Genomic DNA, 12,735 nt, shown 5'->3' with positions numbered 1-12,735 from the left:
AAAATAAAAAAAAAACATGGTGTGGGGTCCCCCCTATTTTTGATAACCAGCCAAGCTAAAGCAGGCTGCTAGGGGCTAGAATTATTCGGTTGGGAGGTCCCATGTTTACTTGGCCACTCCCAGCCTAAAAATAGCAGCCTGCAACCAGCCCAGAATTACATTAGATACTGGTTGTAATTGTAATAAATGTGTTTTAAAGCTTTATATAAAGGAAAGTATAATAATCTAAGTCACTGAATTGTTTCTTCTATGGGACAAAAATCCAGCACATAATGGATGTAGACAAAACATAAAGCTAATTTGACCCCACTGTAAAATTTGTAATAGTGCATTTACCTGCCTTGGATTTTTTTATGATTCTGATGGCTTCTAACATGTCCAAGTGACTTGTGGAAGCTTTTAGACTCCATTGCCCAGTTATGAATCTTTCATCTGCTTGTCTATAGCTATATACCTTCCTTTTCGGCTTTATGTTAAGGGTGCTTTACACACTACGACATTGCTAACGATATATCGTCGGGTACACAGTGTTTGTGACGCACATCCGGCATCGTTAGCGACATCGCAGCGTGTGACAGCTAGGAGCGTCGATCAACGATCGCAAACACGGCAAAAATCATTGATCATTGACACGTCGCTCCTTTTCATAATATCATTGGTGGTGCATGCCGCTGGTTGTTCGTCGTTCCTGCGGCACCACACATTACTGTGTGTGACACCGCAGGAATGACGAACATCATCCTACCTGCATCCATCGGAAAGGAGGAAGGAAGGAGGTGGGCGGCATGTTCCGGCCGCTCATCTCCTCCTCTCCTTTTCTATTGGATGGCCGTTTTGTGACGCCGCAGTGACGCTGAACGCACCTCCCCCTTGAAGGAGGGATTGTTCGGCAGCAACAGCGACGTCGCAGAATAGGTATGTGCATGTGACGCTGCCGTAGCGATATTGTTCGCTACGGCTGCAACCACCACATGTCGCACGAACGACAGGGGCGGGTGCTATCACTCACGCAGTTGCTAGCGATGTCGCAGCGTGTAAAGCACGCTTTAGATATATTGCTGCTATGACATTTTTACATTGGAATACCTGCAATTTTAATAATGACCAGCGGGGGGCAAACTGCTACTTACAGATATCCTGTCCTTTTCTAAGAATTTTTTCAACACTTGTTCATGTACCAGGCTCATTTGCTGCCAATAAAATGTCTAAAGAAGTTGTTCCCTTTCAAAAAACGTTATGCCATATGATGTTAGTTATTATAAAACAGAGTATTACTCCCCCTCATCAGGTCCTGGTCTCTGTTGTTTGACTGCAGTTGTGACATCACGTTGACAGCGCTGCAACTAGTCAGTGAACTCAGTGGCTCTGTCCATGTAGACAGTCCATGTAGTCTCTGAGATCAGGGATTAGCTGCAGTGCTGTCAGATATGGGGTATAATTTAACATTATATGACAAAGTTTTTAGAAAGGTGACAACTGCTTTAGGCAGTTCTTGGTCCACATATAACTACCACCATATAACTACTTAGATTCGACCATTCAGAGAATCGTAAACCTGAGCTAGGTGATTACCTCTGAGGATTTTCAATGACCATTATATTGATTATTAAGCAATGTTGAATAGTCCATAAGTAATAATCTCAGTTTATTTTGTTTTTTTCAGCTCATAAAGAAAGTTATCCAGTTGGGTGACACTTCTTGCCTCCTCCCTATCATGGATATTTTCAAGGAAGATGACCGTAAATTAATGCAGAATCACTGTCATTCTAAGGCTATGGCAATCCTGCAAAACCAACAAGGGGACACGTATCTGAAGGAAGCCATCGCCTACTTGTCATTTGCTATTATTGCATCAGGTAAATTAAAATAATTACTATATTTTTTGGATTATAATATGCACTTTTCCTCCCAAAAATTTGGGAGGAAAATGAGGGGTGCGTCTTATAACGCGACGGTACCTTACCGGGAGGTAGAGAATGGGCGGTGGGCACTGTGCTGTCTGCGGTGGGCACAGTGCTGGCTGCGCTGGCTGTGTTGGGCGCTGTGCGGAGCAGGACGGCACGGCGGGTGTCCCAGATGCTCTGTTGGTGTTGAGGGCGGGGACTGCTGCCGCTTCTGGGGCTGCTTGGATCCAGGTTACTGCTGCGGCTCGAGTGGTGACCGGACCCGGCCGGACTCGCACGGCCGTCCGTCCTCATAACTGTCGTAAAGGGGGTATCTACAGGGGAGTTGTTGTGTCTGTGACGCCACCCATGGGTTGCGGTGAGGGATAGTGGCACTGCCGCTGCCTGGTGATGGGGCGCCCAGGGGCTGATGGAGCGGGGCAGCAAGATGGGATCCCCTCCACGGGTAGGGGAGGTGTAGTCCCGGGGCCTGGTGATCGAACACAGGAGTGATGGCTGCCGGAGGTGGCGCGCTGGGCTGGACTGGGGGATGATGGTGTACTCACAGTTCAGTAACTTCACACAAGTCCAGTAGTAAACCAAGTTGCCAGTTGTCGGCCGCCTTAGGAGGGTGCATTCGGATCCCGCACCCAAATTGATGAACAGGTATCCCTTCTTCATGCACTTTGTGTTTGTCTTTCCTTTTTGAACGACTTCGCTTGCAACAGAGAAGTCCACTTCCGGTTCTATGTGTGTTGGGAGCTGTGTCCCGCAAAAGCTGACCCTTGGGATTTTAGTGGGTTCTAGCGGACACCCTATCCCCTGCGTTGGGCTTCCATTTCACTCTATCTGGGCAGTTAATGGGACAAAGTCTGGAACCTTGTTCCGGGGGCTTGCAACCGTCCTCGTCCTAGGGTCCAGGCACCCCAACTGTGCACGGCCTCTGGACCGGATTCCCACTGTCTGTGCCCCGGTCCACTTTAGGTCTCCCGCGACCGGATCTCCGTCGCCTGTAGTCCTGTTCACCGTTTTCCACCTAGCCGGGTAGTCCAAGGGCTCCTGCCCCTGACAACTCTGCACACTTTGCTCCTCACACTTCAACTGTCAAAACTCGAACTCTCCACTTGAACTCTAAACTTGAACTGTCTGGTTCCCGCCTCTGACATCTCTCGACCCCCTAGGTGGGCGTTCACCGACCACCATCACCTTGGTTTACCAGAGACTCGTGCGTTTACTTCATAGTGAGTACACCAGCACCCTGCGGTCGCCCATCTCCCTGCACCGACACCCACCGGGTCCCGGGGCCACCATCCCTGCCCACGGAGGAGTTAACAACTTGCTGCACAACATCTCCCCCGTCACAGCAGTGGTGGTGTCCAACCTCACCACACACCGTGGGTGGCGACACAAACTCTAATACGGCTCAGCCCGTACATATACGTCCAACCCCCCCACCTTTTTCATTCGGAGTGTCCGCAGGACCCACGGGTCCGGAGACCCTCGAGCCACCACTCCCTGAAGGCCCAGACCCGAGCAGCGGCGGCGGCTGCTAGCTACAGGGGTGGCACACATCCCCACCAGGATGCAGGGCCTACCCCCTAGGGACCCAGAAGACCAGTGTCGGTAACACACAAACACTGCATAAAATCCTTGTTTTCCCCAAATTATCCCCCATAGAATGGTACCAGGCTAGGATTGGACCAATAGATGGCCGCCTAGATGTGGAGCCAATCCAGTCCACTAGACGAACAGGTGGGAGTGCCAGACAGTGGAGAAGAGACACTGGAGTCGAGTAGGAGTCGGAGAAGGAAGTGAAAGTGAGCAGACAGACTGACAGGAGTGAACAGTGACCTGAGGGCTTAGGCGGTTAGCTGCCAGTGGAGTACGGTGGAGTACTCCCGGAACTACGCACCAACGGAGTACAGAATCCTAGGTCAAGAAAAAGCTCCAGGTAGACCTGATCAAATCTGCACAGTGAGAGGACCATCAAGGACCTCACTGACATTGAAATTCGGGACTAAGTAGCAAAGGGAAAACCGAGGACAGGACCAGAGACTCCAACCGCAGAGAGTTCACGCTACCGTCATACAGACTGCTGAAGAAGACAACCAGGAGGGGACCCCCAGCTGCTCTACTCCACAGGGACCCACCAACCAAATACAGGTGCAGGGGCAAGAAGCCACCAGGTCACTAAATCGGCACTGGGACTAAGGGGACCTGTGGTTAAGACCAGCCAGCCTCGGGTGACCAGTTACCAGCTTGCAGTGAGTAAAAAGGACCAGTTACACCGAACTCCCATTGTGGCCTACCTTCTTTCAACACCCACCTGCAACACCTATCCACTGGGGCCTGGCCCTGCTTGTGGAGGGCCTACCATGCAGGCTGCCACTAACACCAGCCCCGGTAATGAAAACTGTGCAGCGGCGTCTCCATCCCCATAGCTGCAAAACCGCAAGTGGTGTCACGTATATACTTTATTCAACAATCCCCTGTAAATGTTACCCTGTAAAGCACCCAGGACACGGAACCAAGCAACGGCCACCAAAGTGACATTCCCCAGTTATACACTGCCTGGGACCGAGTACCCCATAACCCTGGGCGACACAAAGCTATCTGCTGATTAGTAGCCTCTCACTACACACCTATAGCAACAGAACTGACAGTCTACAGGACTAGTCATCCAAGTGATGTCATTCCATACCATAGTGTTATGCACTAGCAGACGCAGACAGACGAGTGTCCTGTGTGAATGAACAACATATTGGTCCTTTGCAGTCCAATAGCTCCTCATAATGTACAATTACACCTCCTTTGGAAGTAGAAATGGCCCCCCTTACCACTTGGGCCCCTGTGCGGCTGCAAAGGGTGAGCAAAAATCATTTCCACCCCTGATTTTAAGGTATTTTTCTTTGAAATGCAGCCATGTTTCACAGTAAAATATTTAAATCCGCAATAGGGCAGCCAGTGTCTGATCCATTCAGGTCGTGGTTCGGGCAGCATTAATCCTCTGAAACGTTCCTTTAAAGATAAGGAGCTGGTACATGTATAAAGATGATCAGGTGAAATAAATTCTTATTAACCTTGAGTAGCACACGGCTGCCAAACTTCAAAGGGTCATTTTCACATCTCTGATGACTCTTTGCGCACATTGTGGATTAAAATACATCCTCAAAGCCAGAAGGAAATAATATAATAATTAATGAATTTTTATTATGGAAATTAACCATCTGTCTCAGTCTCCACATCACTGGAGGTAGAGGTAATGTGCTGCTATGTGAAAAGGGAGATGTACCGCCCCTCGACAGCCGACGGGCTGCTTGGACCCTGATCCGCAGTGGCTCGAGGGGTCTCCGGATCCGAGGCGGGGTTGCGCGGCCACTCGAAATTAAAAAGGGGGGTGAAAGGGTTGATTGGATAGTGTTCGTGACGCCACCCACGGGTCGTGGTAAAAATGGGATACCACCGCTGCTGCATTTAGGGAGAGGGAGAGCACCTGGGAGTGATGGGCTGGCAGCTGGAGATGTTAACCCCTCCGTGGGCAGAGGAAGGTGTCCCGGGGCTCGGTGGTGGCTGGCTGGGGACCCGTTGGGAGCAAAGGGGCACACCGTACTCACACAGTCCAGAGATGCTAACACTGACACAAGGGAAACCAAAGTCTTGAATGCCCTGCAACCTTTGTCCGAACACACTGGGTCCGTGTCCCTTTGGCGTTGCTGGTTGGTCTGAACCCTTGTCCCTTGGCACTGTGTTTTAGTCTTGGTGGATCCCTTTCACCTAAAACTACTCAGGTCCCGCTCACCTGCGTGGTTAGCAGAGTGAACTTGCGCTCAGAGTTCACGCTTGGGATTTTCTGGACGGTTTTTGGAAGTCCTATTCCCCTCGTTGCATTAGTACCCCGATTTTGGAGCGGGTGGAGAGCGGTTCATGAAGATTCCGTCCTCGTCGGGTGAATTACTGGGCTGCATAAAGCTACTTCCCAGCCTAGGGTCCGCATACCCCCTCGTGCCCTGGCCCCTGCCCGGTTGTAGCACAAGGCCACCGATCTGCCCTCCATGGCAGTACTGTGCCCCTTGCCATTACCCCCTGCGACCGGGGTTCCAGCTCCTTCCAGGCCAGGCCAACGTCTGGCACCTGGGATGGGTACAGGAGCCCCGCTCCGCAGCGTGATCTTTGCCTGTCACTGCTCACTGACACGCTTTGACTACACTGAACTTCTGGCCCTCCTTCTACCATCCCTCCATCTGGGTGGCCCTATTCCCCTCAGGCTACCCAATGGGTGTTTGGTGGGTGTGGTGCAGAGTGTTCCTCAGGATTTGTGTATACCTCTTCTTAGCAACACCAAAGTGACAGGACCCGTAACCAAGGAGGAGCGGGTACCATGCAGAAGGGCAGATTGCACGGCACCCTTGTGACAACCTGATAGGCCAGGGCGTCACAGAGACACGGATTTTTTTTTTTTTTCGCGGTGACTAGGGTGATCGTATTTGCAAATTAACCTACTATGTTATCTTCAAGTGTGACGCCTTGGCCTATCAGGCTGTCACAAGGGTGCCGTGCAATCTGCCCTTCTGCATGGTACCCGCTCCTCCTTGGTTATGGGTCCTGTCCCTTTGGTGTTGCTAAGAACACAAATCCTGAGGAACACTCTGCACCACACCCATTGGGCGGCCTGAGGGGGATAGGGCCACCCAGATGGAGGGATGGTAGAAGGAGGGCCAGAAGTGTCAGGAGTAGTCAGAGAGTGTCAGTGAGCCATGACAGGAAAAGGTCACGCTGCGGAGCTGGGCTCCTGTACCCGTCCCAGGTGACAGACGTTGGCCTGGCCTGGAAGGAGCTGGAACCCCGGTCGTGGGGGGTAGTGACAGGGGGCACGGTACTGCCATGGAGGGCAGACCGGTGGCCTTGTGCTACAACGAGGCAGGGGCCAGGGCACGGCGGGGTACGCGGACCCTAGGCTGGGAAGGAGCTTTATGCAGCCCAGTAATTCACCCGAGGACGGAATCTTCATGAACCGTTCTCCACCTGCTCCAGAATCTGGGTACTAGCGCAACGAGGGGGATAGGATTTCCCAAAACCGTCCAGAAAATCCCAAGCGTGAACCCTGAGAGCAAGCTCAACCTTCTAGCCACGCAGGTGAGCGGGACCCGAGGATTTTCAGGCAAAAGGGATCCACAAAGAGTAAACACCGTACCAAGGAACAAGGCTTCAGACCAACCAGCAATGCCAAAAGGGCACTGACCCAGTGTCTTCAGCCAAAGGTTACAGGGCATTCAAGACTTTGGTTTACCCGGTGTCGGTGTCGGTATCTCTGTAGTGTGTGAGTACCTTGTGCCCCTCTATTCCCGACGGGTCCCCAGCCTACCATCACCGATCCTCCGGGACACCATCCCCCCCCGCCCATGGAGGGGTTAATATCCCAAGCTGCCATTCCACCGCTCCTGGGCGCTCCCTCTCCCAAACGCAGCAGGGGTGGTATCTAGCTTTACCACGACCCGTGGGTGGCGTCACGAACACTATCTAATCCTTTCACCCCCCTTTTATAAATATCTTTCTTTTTCCCCCTTTTTCATTTCGAGCGGCCGCGTGATCCCGCCTCGGGTCCGGAGACCCCTCGAGCCACTGCGGATCCGGATCCGAGCAGCCCGTCGGCTGTCATGGGGGCGGCACACAAGCAACCCTACACTGTTAAATTAACTCCTAGACACGACCTACCATGCGTCTGTCGCGGGCGGAGGAGGGGACGCCGCGCTCTCCCACTGCTTGGGTCCGGCTGCCGCTGCTGCTGCGGCCTGCTTCTGCTCGGTGGCTCGAGCGATGGGCCGGATCCCGGGGACTCGAGCGGCGCTCCTCGCCCGTGAGTGAAAGGGGATTGGTTTTTGGGATGGTTTATTGTCCGTGACGCCACCCACGGTTGTGGTGATTAAGTGGACACCACCGCTGCTCTGTATGGGGATCCCGGGAGCGATAACAGGGAGCAGCAAAGTTGTTGGTTCTCCCCTCCGTGGGTAGGGGGTAGTTGTCCCGGGGCCCAGTGATGAGGTGGGTGATGAGGGATGGCGGAGCCGGTGCAGGGCTTGGTGGGATGCAGGGACGCGGGGGCAGCGCTGTGCCTTGAGGCACTGTGGTACTCACTCAGCCTGAGACGATGACACAGTTCTCGGTAAAACACACGGCTGGAAAGACGGTTCCCACGGACGGCTGCACTTGCTTTTCCCCAGTAGTTGACGGTGACGGTTCCTTTTCCTGCACCTGAGATGATGATGGTAGCGATGGGTTCCCACCGGTAACCCGCTCCCCGACTTGGATATGGGCCGAAGGAGCCCTACTTTGCCCGCAGGCGCTGGCCCTGAGAAACTGGTGCCCTGGCGGTAGCGGTGTCTCTCTCCAACGGTCGGACTGTTGCCTTCAATCGGGACTTGGTTGTTGGGAGACCCAGAGGTCCCCTTGACTAACGGATTTGGCAAATTCACGGCGACTCCTAGCCTTGCCGGGATCTGAAAGGCCCCTGCCACTGGTGCTGGCTTCACTTTGTATACCGCTCCGGTACCGCCGGGCCACCACCCGTCCACGGTCCTTTCGGCAACCTCCGGTCAGCCGCTCCTGTGGACAGTCACCGCCGTCTGCTGACCTTGCTGTCTCAGTCCGGGGCACACACCCGGACCAGCTTCAGGCTTTCTTAACTGTTCCTTTGCACTGTCTCTACTCTTACTGTCCTCCTTTACCACTTCCTTCTACTTCACTCCTCTAAACTGTTCTCTTCACTCCTTCACTTCCCTAACTGTTCTGCCTGGCTTTCCCGCCTCCAGGGCTGTGAACTCCTCGGTGGGCGGAGCCAACCGCCTGGCCCACCCCCTGGTGTGGACATCAGCCCCTGGAGGAAGGCAACAAGGATTTTTGGTCAGCCTTGGTGTTCCTAGCTGGGGTGTAGGGTGTGGTGGTGTTATGACCTGTGACCCCTGGCTTGCCCAGGGCGTCACATTCCCCCTTAGCAAAATGCAGACCGTCCGCGGGCTGTCCGTCCAACACCGGTTTTATTTTCTGAAAAGATATAAAAAGGATAACACATATACAAATTATGACATCATCCCACATCGGGAGATTCGGTACTTAAACGTTGCAAACATTTTTAAATGGTTGCTACTGCCGCTCTCTCCCACCCAAGTAACCTGGCCCTGATGCTGCCCCTAAAACCCAGGCAGCACCCCTTGACCCCAGTCCTGAACCAGTTACCCGAGCGGGATCTGTCCTTCCCCTCCAGAGGGTAGCCACCGGTTCCTGTGGTGGCTGGGCCCCAGCCTGCTCCACTGCGGGCCCTCCCTCCAACCTGCCTCTCCGGAGACGGTAACGGTAAGCTGCAACAAAACATATTTACATGCCACTAACGTTTGTGGTTGCCCTGCAAGTTCACGGGCTTGTCCGTAAGGAGTCCCTTACGCAACTTTTCAATCAGTCCCCTCGGGGACAACGGTGCCGGCAACGGCCGGTTTCAAATCACGGTTGCAGACAATCAGATGAGACTTCGGTGATCATTTTCATCTTTAAACACTGGTGGTCCCAACGGGGACAACTTTTAGGCGGAGGACCGCCGGCTTAGCAGTCAATCCTCAATCGCGGGGCTCTAGTGCCACCTTCACATGGTGCACCGCTGTGGACCCCGATGGTAGCTCGCTGCGGGTGATTTTCCTCCATATTCATGCGGGCATGCACATCCGCTCTACACCCCTCTCAGGCATCGATCTCCCTGCGCAGCTGCCGTTGCCGCCGCTCCCAGCCGGGAGCACTTTCTGTTTGCTCCGGTTCAGCGTGTGCGGGGGATTGGACCCAGCCAGAGTCCCTCCGTGTCGGCTACGACCGGCACCTTCAGTAATGAGGGACCCCGCTGTGACATGGCCTGCTCTGCCTCCTGGCAGCTGCATCCCCGCCGTGCCTCCGGTGCATCTTTGCTGACGGGCTCAACCTCCGGCTTCTTCCATGGAAGCGGATCAGGGTGGTCACGGGCTTCGGCTGCAGGTCGGTCCGCCGGGGCGGATTGGCAGGGTACCGCTACCGGTGGTGGTGGTAGCGGGCCTAGTGGCGGGGCAGCAGCAGCCAACACGGGTAGCGGGGGAGGTAGCAGGGCGAGCGGGTATGGACCGGGTCCCTCAGCCGTGATGACCGACCCACTAGGGGTACAGGGGCGTGGGTCACTTACCCTCCCTTCCAAGACTCCCTCCACCTCGTGTCTCCGTATGGCCGCCACCACTTCCGCCATGTCGGCCTCCCACTCCTCCAGGAGGAGCTGCATGCGGACCTGCAGACGGCTGCTTAGCTGGACGGTCCGGACTTCCACCCACGCTGCGGGGCCAGGCGCGGGGACCACGGTGTTGTTGGTCGGACTCAGCATCTTTAGCAGCGGCCTCTTCCAGGAACCAGTCAATGGCCGCAGGGTTTTGGCGTCCCTGCTTCTATAGCCGCGGCTACATGCGATCAGTCACCATTTCGTCCCCCTTAGCCTCTTTCCGGCCCCTCCTCTATCGGGGCGGGGTCTTGGCCTTCGTGCCTCCACTACTCGAGAAGACGCTCGAGCGGGAACTTTTCGCGCCAAAGATGGCGGCTTCTGAAATTTTCTGGCCGGACACCTCCGGCGGTCACAAGGCAGGCCAACGGCAGAGCGGTAAGATCCTGTTCGTGACGCCAAGTTGTCGCGGGCGGAGGAGGGGACGCCGCGCTCTCCCACTGCTCGGGTCCGGCTGCCGCTGCTGCTGCGGCCTGCTGCTGCTCGGTGGCTCGAGCGATGGGCCGGATCCCGGGGATTCGAGCAGTGCTCCTCGCCCGTGAGTGAAAGGGGATTGATTTTTGGGATGGTTTATTGTCCGTGACGCCACCCACGGTTGTGGCCCCTGCCACTGGTGCTGGCTTCACTTTGTATACCGCTCCGGTACCGCCGGGCCACCACCCGTCCGCGGTCCTTTCGGCAACCTCCGGTCAGCCGCTCCTGCGGACAGTCACCGCCGTCTGCTGACCTTGCTGTCTCAGTCCGGGGCACACACCCGGACCAGCTTCAGGCTTTCTTAACTGTTCCTTTGCACTGTCTCTACTCTTACTGTCCTCCTTTACCACTTCCTTCTACTTCACTCCTCTAAACTGTTCTCTTCACTCCTTCACTTCCCTAACTGTTCTGCCTGGCTTTCCCGCCTCCAGGGCTGTGAACTCCTCGGTGGGCGGAGCCAACCGCCTGGCCCACCCCCTGGTGTGGACATTAGCCCCTGGAGGAAGGCAACAAGGATTTTTGGTTAGCCTTGGTGTTCCTAGCAGGGGTGTAGGGTGTGGTGGTGTTATGACCTGTGACCCCTGGCTTGCCCAGGGCGTCACACGTCATTCAAAACATAAGTAAAGCCAAATTTAGCATTTTATATATAAAAGTAGTATTTTTCTTTAGTTTTTGACTATTAATGGAAAGTAAAATTACTGTACTGTATATACTGAAATATAAGCTGAGTTTGTCATCCAATTTTTTTTTTTTTTTTAATGCTGAAAATACCCTCTTTGGCTTATACTCAAGTGAGGGTCCCACAAAATATTATTCTCCCCTGTCCTCCATTCTTGCGGTGTCCTCTTATCTGCTACTTGTGGACAGCAGGCACATAGACTCCTGTATCATCGTGTCCGGTGGACGGGGCTGCCGTCTACCTTCATCGCTTTACTGAATTGAATGGTTTGCGGCGCCCCAAAGCATTCAACTGCAGTAAATTGCTGACGGCAGCGGCATCCCCGTAAACCGGACAAATCATCAAGTGGTCTATGTGCCTGCGATCCGCGAGAAGCAGGTAAGAGGACACCACAGGAATGGAGGACAGGTGAGAATATTTTTTTTCTTTCTGTGTATGTGAACAACTGCAAAATAGGGGACAAAAAGGGGACCGGAATGAAGACATTACTAAATGATGAGCACATTATTACAGGAGACAATATGGGAATATTACTACAGGATGGGGCACATTTCTACAAGAGAACCAGGATGGGCACATTACTACAGGAGGGGGCACATTACTACAAGGGAACCAGGATGGGCACATTACTATAAAAGGGGAACAAGGATGGGGCACATTACTACAGGGAACAATGATAGGTACATTACTATAGGGCACAAGGATGGGAACATTACTATAATAGGGGAAAAGGATGGGCACATTACTACAAAAGGGGAACAAGGATGGGGCATATTACTACAGGATGGGGCACATTTCTACAAGGGGACCAGGATGGGGCATTACTACAAGATGGACTAGGCTGGGGCACATTACTGCAAGAGGAGGGGACAAGGATGGGGCACATTACTACAGGGAACAATGATAGGTACATTACTATAGGGCACAAGGATGGGAACATTACTATAATAGGGGGGAAAGGATGGGCACATTACTACAGTGGGGGGGGGGCAAGGATGGGCACATTACTACAGTGGGGGGGGGCAAGGATGGGCACATTACTACAGTGGGGGGGACAAGGATGGGCATATTACATTTTATTGGCATCTATTTTTATTTTTGAAATGTACCAGTAGTTGCTGCATTTCCCACCCTAGGCTTATACTCCAGTCAATACGTTTTCCCAGTTGTTTTGTGGTAAAATTAGGGGCCTTGGCTTATACTCAAGTATATACAGTAATAAAACAATCCTGTATATTAAAAAAAATGCAAAAGTTTTTTTTCTAGACAACAGCATTATAGTAGCAATTTTAAAAAGCATAATTTATTACTTTTATTATTTTACTATATATTTTTATACTCCACTTATAGCAATTGTATTATATTTCTACCTAAGTTTTCTTTTATTTTTTAAAACGTTCTTTTATCTTTTATATATTTTTGTT

The 12,735-nt window shown here is 53.0% G+C and overlaps 1 protein-coding gene across 1 annotated transcript in view; it reads left to right on the top strand.

Annotated features, from left to right (window-relative positions):
• The window catches only part of TTC34 (tetratricopeptide repeat domain 34), a 150,252-nt gene that overhangs the window by 19,474 nt on the left and 118,043 nt on the right, over positions 1-12,735 (top strand). Inside the window, exon 3 of the mRNA XM_075327959.1 lies at positions 1,664-1,856. Coding sequence (XP_075184074.1) covers positions 1,664-1,856 — 193 coding nt within the window. The remainder of the gene's footprint in view (positions 1-1,663; positions 1,857-12,735) is intronic.

Source organism: Anomaloglossus baeobatrachus, chromosome 11 (genome assembly GCF_048569485.1).
Source record: "Anomaloglossus baeobatrachus isolate aAnoBae1 chromosome 11, aAnoBae1.hap1, whole genome shotgun sequence".
Lineage (NCBI taxonomy): Eukaryota > Metazoa > Chordata > Amphibia > Anura > Aromobatidae > Anomaloglossus > Anomaloglossus baeobatrachus.
This window is presented reverse-complemented; position numbering and strand designations above follow the sequence as displayed.